Source organism: Chaetura pelagica, unplaced genomic scaffold (assembly GCF_000747805.2).
Source record: "Chaetura pelagica isolate M959 unplaced genomic scaffold, ChaPel_1.0 scaffold138, whole genome shotgun sequence".
Taxonomy (NCBI): Eukaryota; Metazoa; Chordata; class Aves; order Apodiformes; family Apodidae; genus Chaetura; species Chaetura pelagica.
Window position 1 is genome coordinate 5,325,408 of NW_009954215.1, and position 13,572 is coordinate 5,338,979.

General features: G+C 41.2%; 1 protein-coding gene across 1 annotated transcript in view; it reads right to left on the reverse strand.

Moving 5' to 3' along the window:
• The window catches only part of PRKAR1B (protein kinase, cAMP-dependent, regulatory, type I, beta), a 93,625-nt gene extending 80,611 nt beyond the window's left edge, over positions 1-13,014 (reverse strand). Inside the window, exons 1-2 of the mRNA XM_010003263.1 lie at positions 12,814-13,014; positions 115-285 (exon numbers count right to left, since the gene is read on the reverse strand). Of these exons, the coding sequence (XP_010001565.1) occupies positions 115-285; positions 12,814-12,990 (348 nt within the window). The 5' untranslated portion in view covers positions 12,991-13,014. The remainder of the gene's footprint in view (positions 1-114; positions 286-12,813) is intronic.
• Between the last annotated feature and the right edge of the window lie 558 nt (positions 13,015-13,572).

The window sequence follows — 13,572 nt, forward strand, 5'->3', positions numbered from 1 at the left end:
ATCAAGCTGTGCATATGCTGGCATGAGGACACCACCCTACAGGCTGACCCAGGATTCCAAATGATGAACAATTTTCCTGTACATCCCAGAATCAGACAGACAGTAACACATTACCTTTCTGACGTAAGAAACAGCATCTTCCTCAGTGTACACTTCTGCACTGACCCCCCCTCTCCTGCGTCGGGCTTTTACCACTGGGTTGGGAGGAGGAGGAGAAATCTCATCGTCATGAGAATCAGACTGGGAACTGGATTTCTGCCGAGCCAGTATTTGTTTGCATTCTTCCTGCAAGGCAAAAAGACACAATGAAACATCTCTTTCCCATGTAGCTGACTTGCTGGATAGACTCAATTCACTCTTCCTTTATGACTACCAGCAACCCCTTCACGTGTACACTTGGATGCCTGTCAGTTTACACATGCACACTGCTAAAAGAACATCCAACATCTCATGTGAGCAGCACAAAGACTGACACTATGTTGTGTGCACAGGCATCACCACTCCAGTACTCAACCTGCTCAACTCTTTCTTACACATAATGGAAACCTATGTATTAAAAACTGCAGATGTATCTCTGCAGCTTCTTCTGACTGAGAAAGCAAAAGAACAAGCCTCTTTCCTTTGCTTACTCTCCAACATCACAGCTATTCTCTCACTTGGCTTGTACATATCTTTGTCTCTTGTACAGAGAACATATCAGAAGTCACACATCAATACATCAACAGTTTTCTTTATCTTGCTCTGCTTTGCAGGTTACTATCACCAGAAAGAACAAAGATGCTCCCTACTCCAGAACTTCTGCCATATAACAGCTTTACAATCAATGGGACTACTTCCAAGCAAATAGGATCCAAGGCAGGCTCCAGAGGACTATGAAAAATGATGGCTGGCATAGCACCAGCTGGCCAAAAGAGAGGTTATTCTCCAAATATCACATTCACGGAATGGAGAATAAAATATGAAGGGGAATCCCTGAAGAGATAGTAACAAGAGCAGGAGGCATTAGAGAAAACCTTCAAGAAAGTCTGTCAGAGTTGAAAGACTTTGTCAAGTCACGTCCTGCTCACAATTCACCAGGCTGCCCTTGCTGCCTCTTCAGTGCCTTCTTATATGGTTCCTTCTAGTCTTTGCTGGCTCTGCCTGAGGCAAGGGGGACCTGGAGAAGGAATGGAACACATGTCTTGTCCTGAGCTTGTCTGATACAGGAAACCAAAGGGCGGATATGATCACAGTGACGAGGCAAGTCTTCTTGTGCAGCAGTGGTCCAGTAATTTTACTAGCTGTCTTCTATTCTATTGCCACAGGCATAACCCATACACTGGTGATCTCGGGGTTGGCTTCAAGTAGGTTAGCCTACAAGCAGCCAGTTGCCATCAAACAACTCTCTGAACAACTCCAGTATTTTTGAGACAATTCAAATTAATGGTGTTGCAGCTACCCAGAAGAAAAGGCAGTAATGCTGAGGTCCCTGTATACCCCAAAAAAACAGTGTGTGTTTCTCTGACAGACATGCCAGAGCCTGGGCTCTGTCCTCCACAGTTAGTTTCCAATGAGACTTTCCACTCATGGAGTGGTTGGAGGAGGGAGGATCTGGGAGCACCAGAGCTAGACATGTGGCAGATCACCAAGACAGCCAGTTGGTCTCATTGACAGAGGAAATGAGTTATAGTTAACTCATCAGGTATGACACCAGAAAAGAGTGGAACAGAAAACTGGCACAATTTCACAATTTTTAAGCTTGCAAGAAAAACAGATGATGAATATATGTTTTGCCATGGATGTTTACAAAAGTCTGACAAATCCAGTCATGCCACTTGTCTTTTCTGGTCTTATTCCAGTTTCTTTCCTCACCAGCACTAACATTGGCCCTCTCATTAACCTAAGGAGCATTTGTCATCAATCTTTCATGTATTATTTCTACTTGAAATAAATAACTAAATACTATTTCCCATGCTGCATAATTCAAAGTAACAAGTCACACATTCTTGGTTTGATTAAGAAACTACTGAAATATTTAAGAGAAAAGCACAGAGATAAAATGCAGAGGGCTGGCAAAAATTGCAACTTGTCAAGGTCCTGGCCTGTCTCAGAAAGTGCCAAGTTCTTTCTGAGATCAGTATTTTTTTTAAATAGGGCTTTACAACACTGCAGCTCCTGGGCCATAAGACAGCTGAGATAGGTGCTGTAACAAAAGCAAACAAGCAAACAAACAAAAACACACAAAAAAAATCCAAACAAAAAACCCAATAAAACCAACCAAACAAAAAACCCAAACAAAAACACTTCCTCAGTTGTATTAAAACCTTGTTGAAACTTTTTTTTCCAATTCAGATTTCAACTGGCAGCACTGGATATGTAAAAAATTACTCAGATTAAACTACTGTGTAAGAACTGCAAGTCCTATCTAAGCATTCCCATCAACTTTTTCCCTGCTCCTCTCTGACTGCCTCTGGCTTTCTTAACTACAATTATGCACTTGTAGAAACATAGATATTTAAAATACAAATATGTGTTCTACCTACTATCATTGTATTTAATATCTAGTCATCTAAAGCAAACCTATGACTGAAGAATTTGAAGTCATATTACTGACTGTTGCAGCTTATCTATCTCTTTGCTAGTGTTGATGTTCTCTGCTTATATTAAATGAACACAAAACAAATGTACCTTTTTCATAAGCTTGACTGAAAGATAATGACCTTTCTGGACAGTAAGCAGCTAGAGGTTTACTTAAAGGTAACTACAAGAAGGCAGTCAGGTAACTACTGAATGGTATGCAGCACTTACACAGTTCTTTTTATACACAGGAGATTTACTCACAGAGATGAGTAGTAGTTTGCCCCATTTGAATATCAAATGCACACTTCTCTTTCAGTACACACTGCATAAAAGGCACTTCCAAGGAATCAATAAATAATATCTCCTCTGCCTCAGCACAGATGTACACACGAAAGAAAGCTCGGTGAGATAACAATAATATCACAAAGCATGCTCTTAAACCCAAATACCTTTCAAAGCCAAAAAGATATTAGAAGATTATAAAAGTGAGTTACCATATGACTCATTTTAGAAGGAAGTCTCTTCGCTACAAACTCCTTTTATATGAACAGCAGAGAGTTGGCTGGTTGGCTGTTCCATACGCCGCTATTTGTAGTCTAGGTAGGATTTCCATTACTGAACTAAAAGGAGCCTTTTGAAAATCAAAGCGTATGCTCTGTCCTGGGTTAAGCTTTCAAAAAGCCATCTTCCATATATCCTGGGGTAAAACTGCACAAATGCAGCCAATATTTTAAAGGAGGAATGGACTCTCTGAAGAACAGTCCTTCAAACACTGATCTTCAGACAGCTTGATGTGAACGCTCGTGCAGAACTCACTTCAAGTAAACAGCTCACCATCTTTTGTTGTCATGACAACAAGCAATCTCACTCTCTATTTGGATGGCACAGATAATTCACAATCATATTGGCCAATTATGTCCACCTCAAAATGAGAAAACACATGGAAGACACAATTGCAAAACAGTGCAATTTATTTTGAGCAAGTCCCAGTGAGCATCTTGTTCCTCCCTTCACACCAGTATCTGCACTGGCTTCAGTGGAGATGCTCCTGACTCGTAGGACATGTAGGGACTGATCCAGTTATCCACATTCCAATGCCATTTTGGGTGACCTTGCTCAGCTTTCAGCTGCCAACTGAGGAAGACATGAGTCTCAAGCTGTCCTGTGTCACATCTACCAGCCTCAGTGGATATCATACATAATTTAGGGAATCTTAAAAGGCCGTAGGGGACAGCATGTGTGCCACTGCCTGAAGGCTCCAGCAGCCCTGCCACAGTCCAATACATTGAGATATGAACACACCTCAAACCTACAAACCAACAGTGCCTGTGACAATAACTCCCTGTTTCATATATACATCATCTAATCCTACTTCTGTTCAAACCCTGCTCCAGGTGACCTAACTAAAGTTGTGAACAAAAGTCTTGCCTGGGATTTCTGGGGGAGAAGGATGGTGCATCTGGAACACCATTACTGACTTCAACAATAATAAACTGGAAAGCAAAGAAAATATATCATTGTTGCCTCAAATTAATAGAAAGAACCAATAAATACAACTGCAGTGACCCATCTTTCTTTTGAATGCCCACCTTCAGCTAAGACATATATGTTACAAGAGCCTGAGGTATAAACCACAGGAATTTTGCAAACTGTGCTCAGCATTTGGGGTCATCACTTTTCCCAGTTAATGTTTCCACGAGTTTTTAAAGAGTTTAAACACTGCAAGTGAAGCAGTCACAATGCTGAGACAGTTTCTATGTTTACTCTTCCTTTCAGACCACTGCTGAAGAGCACACATGCTTCCTGACCCAGCAGCTTTCTTCTCTATCAACCAGAGCATTTCCAAAAGAAATCTGCTTCCAATACTTCCTCTCCTGGTCTCTCCTTTCAGGCTTTGCCAGCACCTGGAAACTCAAATGTTTCAGCTGAAGCAAGGACAGCACCCAAAGAAGCTCCAAATCACTGTGCAGCTTTTCAACAACATCCCAAGGAGACATTTAAAAGCCAGCCATCCATTCTGTATCATTGCTCACTCTCCCTGCTCTGCCTCCTACAATTTTTTCAATATATTCAAAGGCAAGAACACAAAGTACACTCTAAATGAGATTAAAAAAAAAAAAAATCCTGTATTTTTTTCCTCAAGTTCACTCATAAACTTTTCTGACTGACAGACCTGGAATCTGCTTTCTAATTATCCACAGAAAATGTGCAGGGTAGTTCATGTGCATGTAACTAATCCCTCTTTGCACTGGAATTGACCCAGAGGAGATGCTCCCAATATAGGAAAGTTTCTAACACCACCCCTTCACTCCTGGAAGCTGACATGATGATTTGTAACAACTAATAAAGGCCAAAGGCAAAGCCCCCGTCTTTGTTTGAAATACAGACTGACTGATGCCATTGAAAGCAGAAGAAATTTGGGAGGTCTTAATTTCCTTTCCAGTCTTGTCTTTGCCCCAATGCCCAGCCCTACTATCTGTATTTATCATTCAGCCTTGTAATCAGACACTTTTCACACAATCCCAACTATTGCTCCACTGCCTTCCCAAAGTGAAATACCACCTTTTCATCTACGGCACCACTAAGAAATATCTTCAATATCCACACCTCCTACTAACACATTCATCCACTCCATAGTTACCCACTGCTTTCATTACTACTACTACAACCTCGATGGCCTCTCTGCATCTCAGTTCAAGCCCAATTTCCAATCTAAGCAAAATTCTCCAGCCTACTATCCACCTACTCTTCAGCCTTTCTGACTGCATCACTCGCCTTCCTGGGTCCCTTTCCTGGTGTCCTTTTACCTCCTGCAATACATTAACACTTCTTGTCCTCCCCTCCAGTGTCTTGCAGTATCTCAACATATCTCCACCTCTTCCCTACTTTCTTACATACGCCTCAGAGTACAGTAAGGGAGGTTATGTTACAAAACACAGAACATATTTTTAATACTTCAAAGCTTATATAATCAAAGAGAACTATAGCCAACACTTTGGATTTTTAAGACCCAGCCAAATAACAATGTATGCACACATACCTTGTACAAGAAGAAACATGCCCACAGAAAAGCTCTACTTCTACTAAATAAATATAATTTGAACTACAATGCTAAATATTATGCCATATTTTTCAGCAACAACCACAACACCTAAGTCACTCTGAAGTTTTTAATCACTAGATATGTAATGGAAAACTGCTTATTTATTTTTTATTCCAGCCTTCTAATACATCATACCCTTAATCCAAGAGAAACAGCACCCTTCTCAGGCAGGCAGGAATGGACCATCAGAGGAGAGGATAGAAAGAGATAGCTGATAATTCAGATTGTCAAAAAAGAGGGAATCATAAATGCTGGTATTCCATTTTGCTCCTTAAAATATCTCTGCTGTGCTGGTTCAGTTAACATTTGGACTGTACCAATGCCCTTAGATCAAATGTGCTGTTGCCCCCAGTCATTTTAAAGTGGACTTTGTCTCCAACATTTCTGCTTGTTGTGCTCCTCAGTAAAATTCTCCTCCTTTCATTTTCTCTTCTATGAATCTATCTTGACCTTCATACAAATAGGAAAATATGTGTGCTAAGCTGCCCACCTTACAAATGCAATCAGCTTTTTTATCTCTCTTTCATCCTCCTCCCTTCCACATGCATTTCATTATTGAAACCCAAGACAACTTCCATGTGCTATGAGTGCCTTCATTGGTACAAGGGTATTCAGGCTAGATAGCAACTGGAACTGCATGCTCAAGCAAGAATTCATTAGTTCCCCTTAATCCTTCAGTGGGATGGCTCACAACTCATTAAGTATCTTTTTCTTCCTGATTCGCTAGTAAATCCAAGACAAAATAATTATTAATATGTTTTATTTCGATTTTCCCATGGCTTACTTTCTCAGTTCCCTAGTGTCTTGCCCAGGGATGATGGAGCTGGCAGGCTGGGCTCCTGGGAACTGCAGAACCTCAACAGCTTGAGCTTACCAAGCTGCCAGGGTACAGCTCCAACACAGGCTGCCAAGCAGGCAACAACAGAGGCACAGACCTCAGCAGAGCACACTGGAAAGTAATTAATTTCCCAGCCTAGAGCATTTCAAAATCTGAGGTCCTTCTCTTATTTGAAAAAAGTTCTACCTCAAATAATCTTAAATCTTCAACATAAACTGCAATTCTCCACCCAGTCTTACTGGTGTCCAGTCAGAGAGTCTCAACCCCTCTCCTATACGCCTAATTAAAATTAATTCATGCAGGATTAAAAAGGTATTTAAAAAGGAGCCATCTTCTTCTGCATGTAGGAGAATATTAATGAGGAACTAGTCAAAAACTGAAAAACAAGTGCAAAACCAAGATTCATCCTCATATAAAAAATCTGACTTGATTGGTATAATTTTTACATGGGCATTCTCCTTGCTATCATTCCTATTCACCATGCTCCTCCATTTAAGATCATTGCTGAGGGAAGACAGAAAAGGCTTAAGTATCTCTGCTCCTCAGGTCACCTCTAACAACTGAAAGAGAATAAAAGGAAATAATTTTGAATAATTTAGTGCGTTCCAGAAAAACTACTGCCTTGCCTTGGCTGAGCAATTGGCTGTGATGGAAAGGGTTGGTAGCTGTCAGAGCACCCTGCCCAATTCTCTAATGACTGCAAAACACAGAGAAATGAGGAGGAATTGCAGCCTCGAAATGCTCACATCCCTCAATCTGGAGTTTTACCTTTTCTAAGGCAAGGTGCTATGTAACCTGACCAGCCTCTCAAAAGATTACTGCAGGATTTGTTGAGCTGCAGACGAGCAGAAGGGTAGGTACTCACCCAGTTCTGCAGACACAGACTCCAACACAGACGGGATTTAAGCCTGGGCAAATTCTTTTTCAAAAATGGCTTGGCAAACTGAGGCATGAGGGGCCCTGTTTGAGAGCCTACAAAAGGCTGCACAGAGGTGTATGTACCTGTTCCTACCTATAAAGGTCCTTTAGTACCAAGAGCTTTCCCAAAGTCTGTTGTGACCTAGTGAAATCTTCCATCAGACAATGCCTGACCCAGCAGCATTTTTCACTTTACACAGATTTGGCAGGTATTTCACTCCTGTGCTTAGAGCTAAGTATGAGCCTGTTGCTTTAAAGCCACTTAGATGCTTCAAGATTAACATGGATTAAGTACCCTGATGAATGTAAAACACGGCAGCTTGAGGTGTGACACAAAGATGACACCCAGACTTCCCTTCTCCTTCCATCACTGTGCTCCATTTTTGTTACTTTTTAGTTTGAGACTGGGGAAGCTACTCACAGTTGTAGACACACAAAGTAAACAGGGAGCTCAGCAATGCTCTAACATGTGCTGCACAAAGCTCATAAGAGCACAGCTTCACTTATAACCCATTGCATTTCTTAGGAAAAAGCTTTTTTCTCTTTCTTCTCTTTTCCCCTTTATGCTCCTCCTTTCCCTAAACCTCCTGTGCTTAGGAAAGCTTGTCTGAAGGGTCTTAAAAATCCACCGAGCTTTTTCTTCACCTGTTCCAAGAAAATTGTCACCTCTCATAACACTGCCTGTGACTGACTACACCAATCAAAGAGGCCCAAGCTGAGCTGATTTTCACCCAGATCTCTCCAGTACTGGAACGAGGAGAGGGGGGAATGGGGGCTGCCCAAGCCCACTCAGAACTGCAGTCACACAGTAAGGGCACCCAATGCTCCCAGCGTGGTGTTGCTCTCAGCATCTCAGGTAGCTCAGGCATGTTCCCAAATGCTTTAGCAACATTTCTGACCACCAAGCAGATATTGCCCAACTGCTTTGCAAAGTTTGGAAGATATAGAAATATTTGTCATATTAGTCTTTATCAAATTGCTTAGTTAATGCATTATTTCAATAGTTTTTCCTCCATAGGATTTTCCTTCCAAGCCAAAACCTCCCCACAGCTTATCCTAAAGGAATGAGTTATACTTAGTATAATCACCTGTACTTATAAGAATGAATTTCATTCGCTTGGCCAAGTTCTGGTAGAAAGTATTCATTGAAAAATTAATGATTGTGACAAAATGTAAATACTGGGAAAGACAACAGTTGCAGAAGAAAAACCTGATGCTCAAATTTTGATGCTCAAATACCTTTGGTTATGAAACTCTTTATGATAAATAAATAAACTGTATTTTACTAACAGTGAATGAATTTGTAGTTTAGTATACATTTGCTTTTCAGTGCTAGTTTATAGCAAACCTGTCACCCAGATGCCTTTATTCTCCTGAGCAGGTCAGTGTGCAATACTGCCCAGTGTCACCAGGTGGAGCTTCGCAGATAATCTCATTTCCCTTTAATTAATTACTGACGAAAGAGCCCAAGCTTTTTTAAACTCTCTTTTTGGATGGTACCTTAAGATATGCAGCATCACCTGAGCCCATAAATCCACAGCAATCTGGGACAGTCAGTTCAGTATGATGTGCAAGACTAGTTCTTCTGTGTGCATAGGGCAAGAGAAGGAATCAGGAGAGAGCTCAGGTCCAGAAGGTTATCAGCAAAGGCCACCTGGCTCAGCCAGCAAAGCCACTGCTCTGAAATACACTGCATGCAAAATGGCTTCAGCCAAGTACTTGGTTATGCCTGAACATATCCTGCAGGTTCCTGCTGCTTCTCCTTCTTTTGTGCCATTTGCTTCATTAGTTCTAGTCCTCATTATACTTTTTTTTTCTGCTGAACAACAGTCTAGCTTAGCCTGGCCAAAACAACTCCATCTTTGATCATATAATCACAGCACTAAACAGTCTGACACTAATGAAAGTTTCTCCCAGCCTCAGTATAGCTGAAAATACAAGGCTTTGACTGCAACATCTTAGTAATTAACTTTTTTACATAGGGTAAGAACAGGAGATAAAAGATGGGTTCCTTGTTTTCTCTGCTATGTCCTCAAGTAAACAGGACCTAATTACAGCTGTTAAAATAATGCCACAGTTTCTTAGCTAACATCTATTACATCACTCCAAAAAAGCCAATTAATACCCCTAAGGGAAAGGTTTTCTCACCCCATCCACCAGCAAGAACTTCTGTACAGCCACAAGGACATGTAAAACAAATTATTCAAAAGAAAACATTACATTTATTTTTACCTTTTTTTTAAATCTCAGGTATCTAAACTGTTTTCAGCTCTTTTCTGTGCTCAATGGAATGTTAGGGATTTTTATGAAGTAGCTGTTAATGTGACCAGAGTAGATGTCATCTTGAACTTCGTAGGTCTCAGCACATGAAAACTGACTTGCAAACTTCAGAATACAGAAACCTGGCTGGTTCCCAGCAATCACTGGCATCTCAAGACAAGCAGACCCTCATGTTATTAAGTGAACAGAAAAATATTAAAGTTCTCCTGTAATTATTTTCCAAGTTATGTTTTTTACTATTGTACTTGATACAAATAAGCTGCAGACTTAAAAAAGGCATCAGGTGTTTCTCTCTAACCTCGGCACTTCTCCAGCTGAAAGCAAGGCCCGCAGCATGAAACTTCAACCCTCAGTCTCTAGCACTTTATCCACAAGTATTTATTCATGTTCTCACTTTATAGCCCTCTCTGGCCATGTTTATACTGTGAAATCAAAAAATGGCCCAGACATGGACCTGAACTGCCCAAGACAGTCCACATCCCTCAATTATTAGCTCATTCCCTGGCTCTGTTCTGAGCTGCTCGCACTGACTCCTGCCAAAACAAACCTGCTTCTAGATGTGCTAGACCTAAGAATTATATGTGGGACCCATCAGTGTCGTGGGGTCAGGGGTTTAGTCCCTGGCCCTGTTTCATGTAGCACTACAGATGTAGGCTGAAGGCAATGGACCTTTCTCTGATGTCATCAGAAGGAAGGTGAAAAGCATTTATGATCTGGTTTGATCTTTCATATGACAATAAATCTTGCTTTTCTGAGTCAATTTTATGAGATCCAGTTAAGAACTAGCAAAATGAAATAAACTTTTGTATTTCTGAGGTAGCTCCAGTGCACTGATGTGGATCAAGCTCTACAAGTTTTCCACAAGGTCCTTTTTTAACCACTTGAAAAATATCCTACACTTCATCTCTTAAACTGCCCACATGATTTTTTTGACAGATCCACTGTTATTGTACTGCTCTCTTCAGTGGAACATGTTGTCTGTTTTAATGAGTTTGGAAAATAAACCCAAAATACCCCACTTTGGTGGAAAAACGCATTACTTTGTTTAGAAAATCGTGCTTAAACCCAAAGATTTTCACTCTTCTCCCTACACAGGACCAAAAATAAAGTAGCAAATAGCAAACATGACAGATCTGTGTATTGCTCACTCACATGCAAAGATCTGTAACAAGTAATTGCTACATTCACAACTAAATTAAGATTCTTCAGAGTTCCTGTATATAACAAGTGTCTTCTAAAAACAAGCTAAAATGTATTGAAATGAAGTGTCTGTGTTTACAAGCCTTCTTTCAACTGTGATTATGCAACTGACCAAGTCAAAATATTATCCTACTGCAGGAAATCCTCCGCAGTGCAGATCATCTCAAGGAAGTGGCTGGGCAAGGAAGTTAAACTGCTGTAGGAACAAGAATTGCAATGCTGGAAACCTCTGGCAGCATCCTAAAGCCTTTAGGCTCAGCAGGCTTAGCTCCCAGGCTGCTCTACAGAGTCAGTGGCAAGATTGGTGCCTCCCATACTGAGCATGATATTCACTGAATGTGATACCTTGGGAGTGTTTGTTTCTAAATCATCTCCTTTCTTTTTGTGACAAGCAATATCCATCAGCTCAACATCTTGCTCCAGATTCTGATCTCTGCTGGACAGGAGACTACATGAAAGAATATATAATTTCTCAAGGGTAGGAACTGCCTTCCTGGCTCAATTCTGTGTGCTCTGTTTAGATCAATAAAGCCAAACTCCCCCAGTACAACTGCACAAGTAATCCCACTAGCTATAAAGAATGTTCTAAAATAATACAGTATATATTAACATCTTTCTTTTTTTTTTTTTTTTTTTAAAAAATGATGTTTATTCTTCTAAACAGAAAGTCCAGAATTGCACACATTAAGATGGATAACAATTCATAACACAACAAAGGAAATGCAACAGATTTTGATCTCTTCAATTGGGTCTTTGTTCTCAGAGATTGGAATATGCAGAATTTAGAGACTTTGTGTTTTTTAATAACAGGCAATACAATTTAAAATCACCTTGTAAAGTCCATCTCTTCCTGGTGTTCTGGGAATTCTTACTGAGGTCCCACTAAAGTGCAATGTTTGCATCTTTTCAAGCTACACAAATGTGGCATATACCCACCTATACAGACATTTATCTAAAAAGCAGACAAGGAGAAGTATTAAATCCTTGTATCACCTGTAGTATATTATCTCTATGTATTATTCACTAGTTATTATTACTATTTATTGCTCTGTCCTTACAAAATTCCATCTCTAGAAGGAAAAAAAGTACATAAAACTCGTATCTTAAGCCTATCAACTTTAGATATTTCCTTCAAAAATGGGCAATAATCCTCTTCTTAAACTAAGTATATGACTAAAGGCTCTGGCAGAGGGAGGACCTGTGTAACCAGCGATTTGCAAACTTGTGGTTCCATTTATTTCTGGAGAAATACCATCCCCAGGGAAAAGCTTTGCTCACACAACATGCTATTCCTGCAAAAGACACCCATAGGCTTTAGCAAGAATTTTTCTGATCATGTTTTAAATGTTTCTGTCTCTGAAGACAGTCACAGGATATGAAGTCTCTCTGAATGCCTCTCTTGGTGGGGGATCCTGGGATAAGCAATGCAGAGAGGCAAGGGCAGTAAAATCAAACAGCAGACTGTTCAATGATTTTTCAGAACTTGCTGGTTCCCTGATTTTGTTCAGTTTCAAAGTAACAAACTGACTTTGTTTGTTTCACCAGGCACAGGAAATAAACAAGAATAACCTCTCTTGCTCTGGCAGGCAGGCTCTTCCCACAGATGAGAAGCGTTCAGGACACTACCTATCATAACACAAAGGATGCTCCTGACACTTTTAAGGAGTGCAGCCTGATGAGAAATGATAATCTTGGTGTTACACTCCCAAAAAATCCTATCCAATAGCTGTTATTATAGTAGACACCAGTGAACAAAGGGTTGGGGTTTATTCTTCTAATATGATTCTGTGATAACCTGGCTTTCACCTGTAGCCTGAGAATTTAAAAGAAAAAATACACCAAACTATTTGAAACCTTTTAGACCATCTTTTTCAGCCTTAAATGAAAAATTATAAGTCACCTGAAAATCACTGACCTTTTCTAATTTTTCAAAGTGTTCTCTGAGGAACTTCATGGGTCGGTCTGGCTTTGCTATGCAAAGGTTTACAATGCACTCTTTTAAAATCTGTTGGATGTTGTGCTTCTGGACATAGAGTTCACATCCCTTCAGGCTTTCATCCTCTTCCACGCTGCAGGAGGAGGCAGCAGCCATCTTCAGGCTTGTAAACAGAAAACACGCCTAGGTAAGAAAATGGTGTGAGAAAGAGGTAAGAGACAGCTCCCAAATCCTTTATCAGGAAGATTTGGAGGAGCAAGGACATTTCAGTCTTGTCTGTTGCCTACTCACGACGATTCTGAACATTTGGATGTTCTGGGGCCGTACGAGGAAATGCTAAATGAACCGTGACATCTTTGTGCCATCAGCGTAGCAGTCGGCACAAGAAGAGCACTTTAACTCCTCGACAGCAGCCAACCTTTGCCAACAACGATGCCATAAACCACCCGGGGCCGCGCGTTTCAGTGACAGCTCCGAAATGACGCCGCAAAGCGCTGCTTTTCTGCCCCCCTGGGCGCTCCCTCCCCGCAAACCCAGCGCTCTGCACTGACGGGTCTGGTCGGTCTCAGCATCTCCCAGGGCAGCCGGGGGCAGAGCTGCCCGAGGGAAGTTCTGTCGCGGGGGGTTAAGCCCCCGCAGCCCCTCCCCGCTCCCCTCAGCCAGCACAGCACCGCAAACCCACCACCGGAGGGGCTGATTTCCCACCGGCCTCCCCGCGACCCCCGGGAGGGGCGGGCG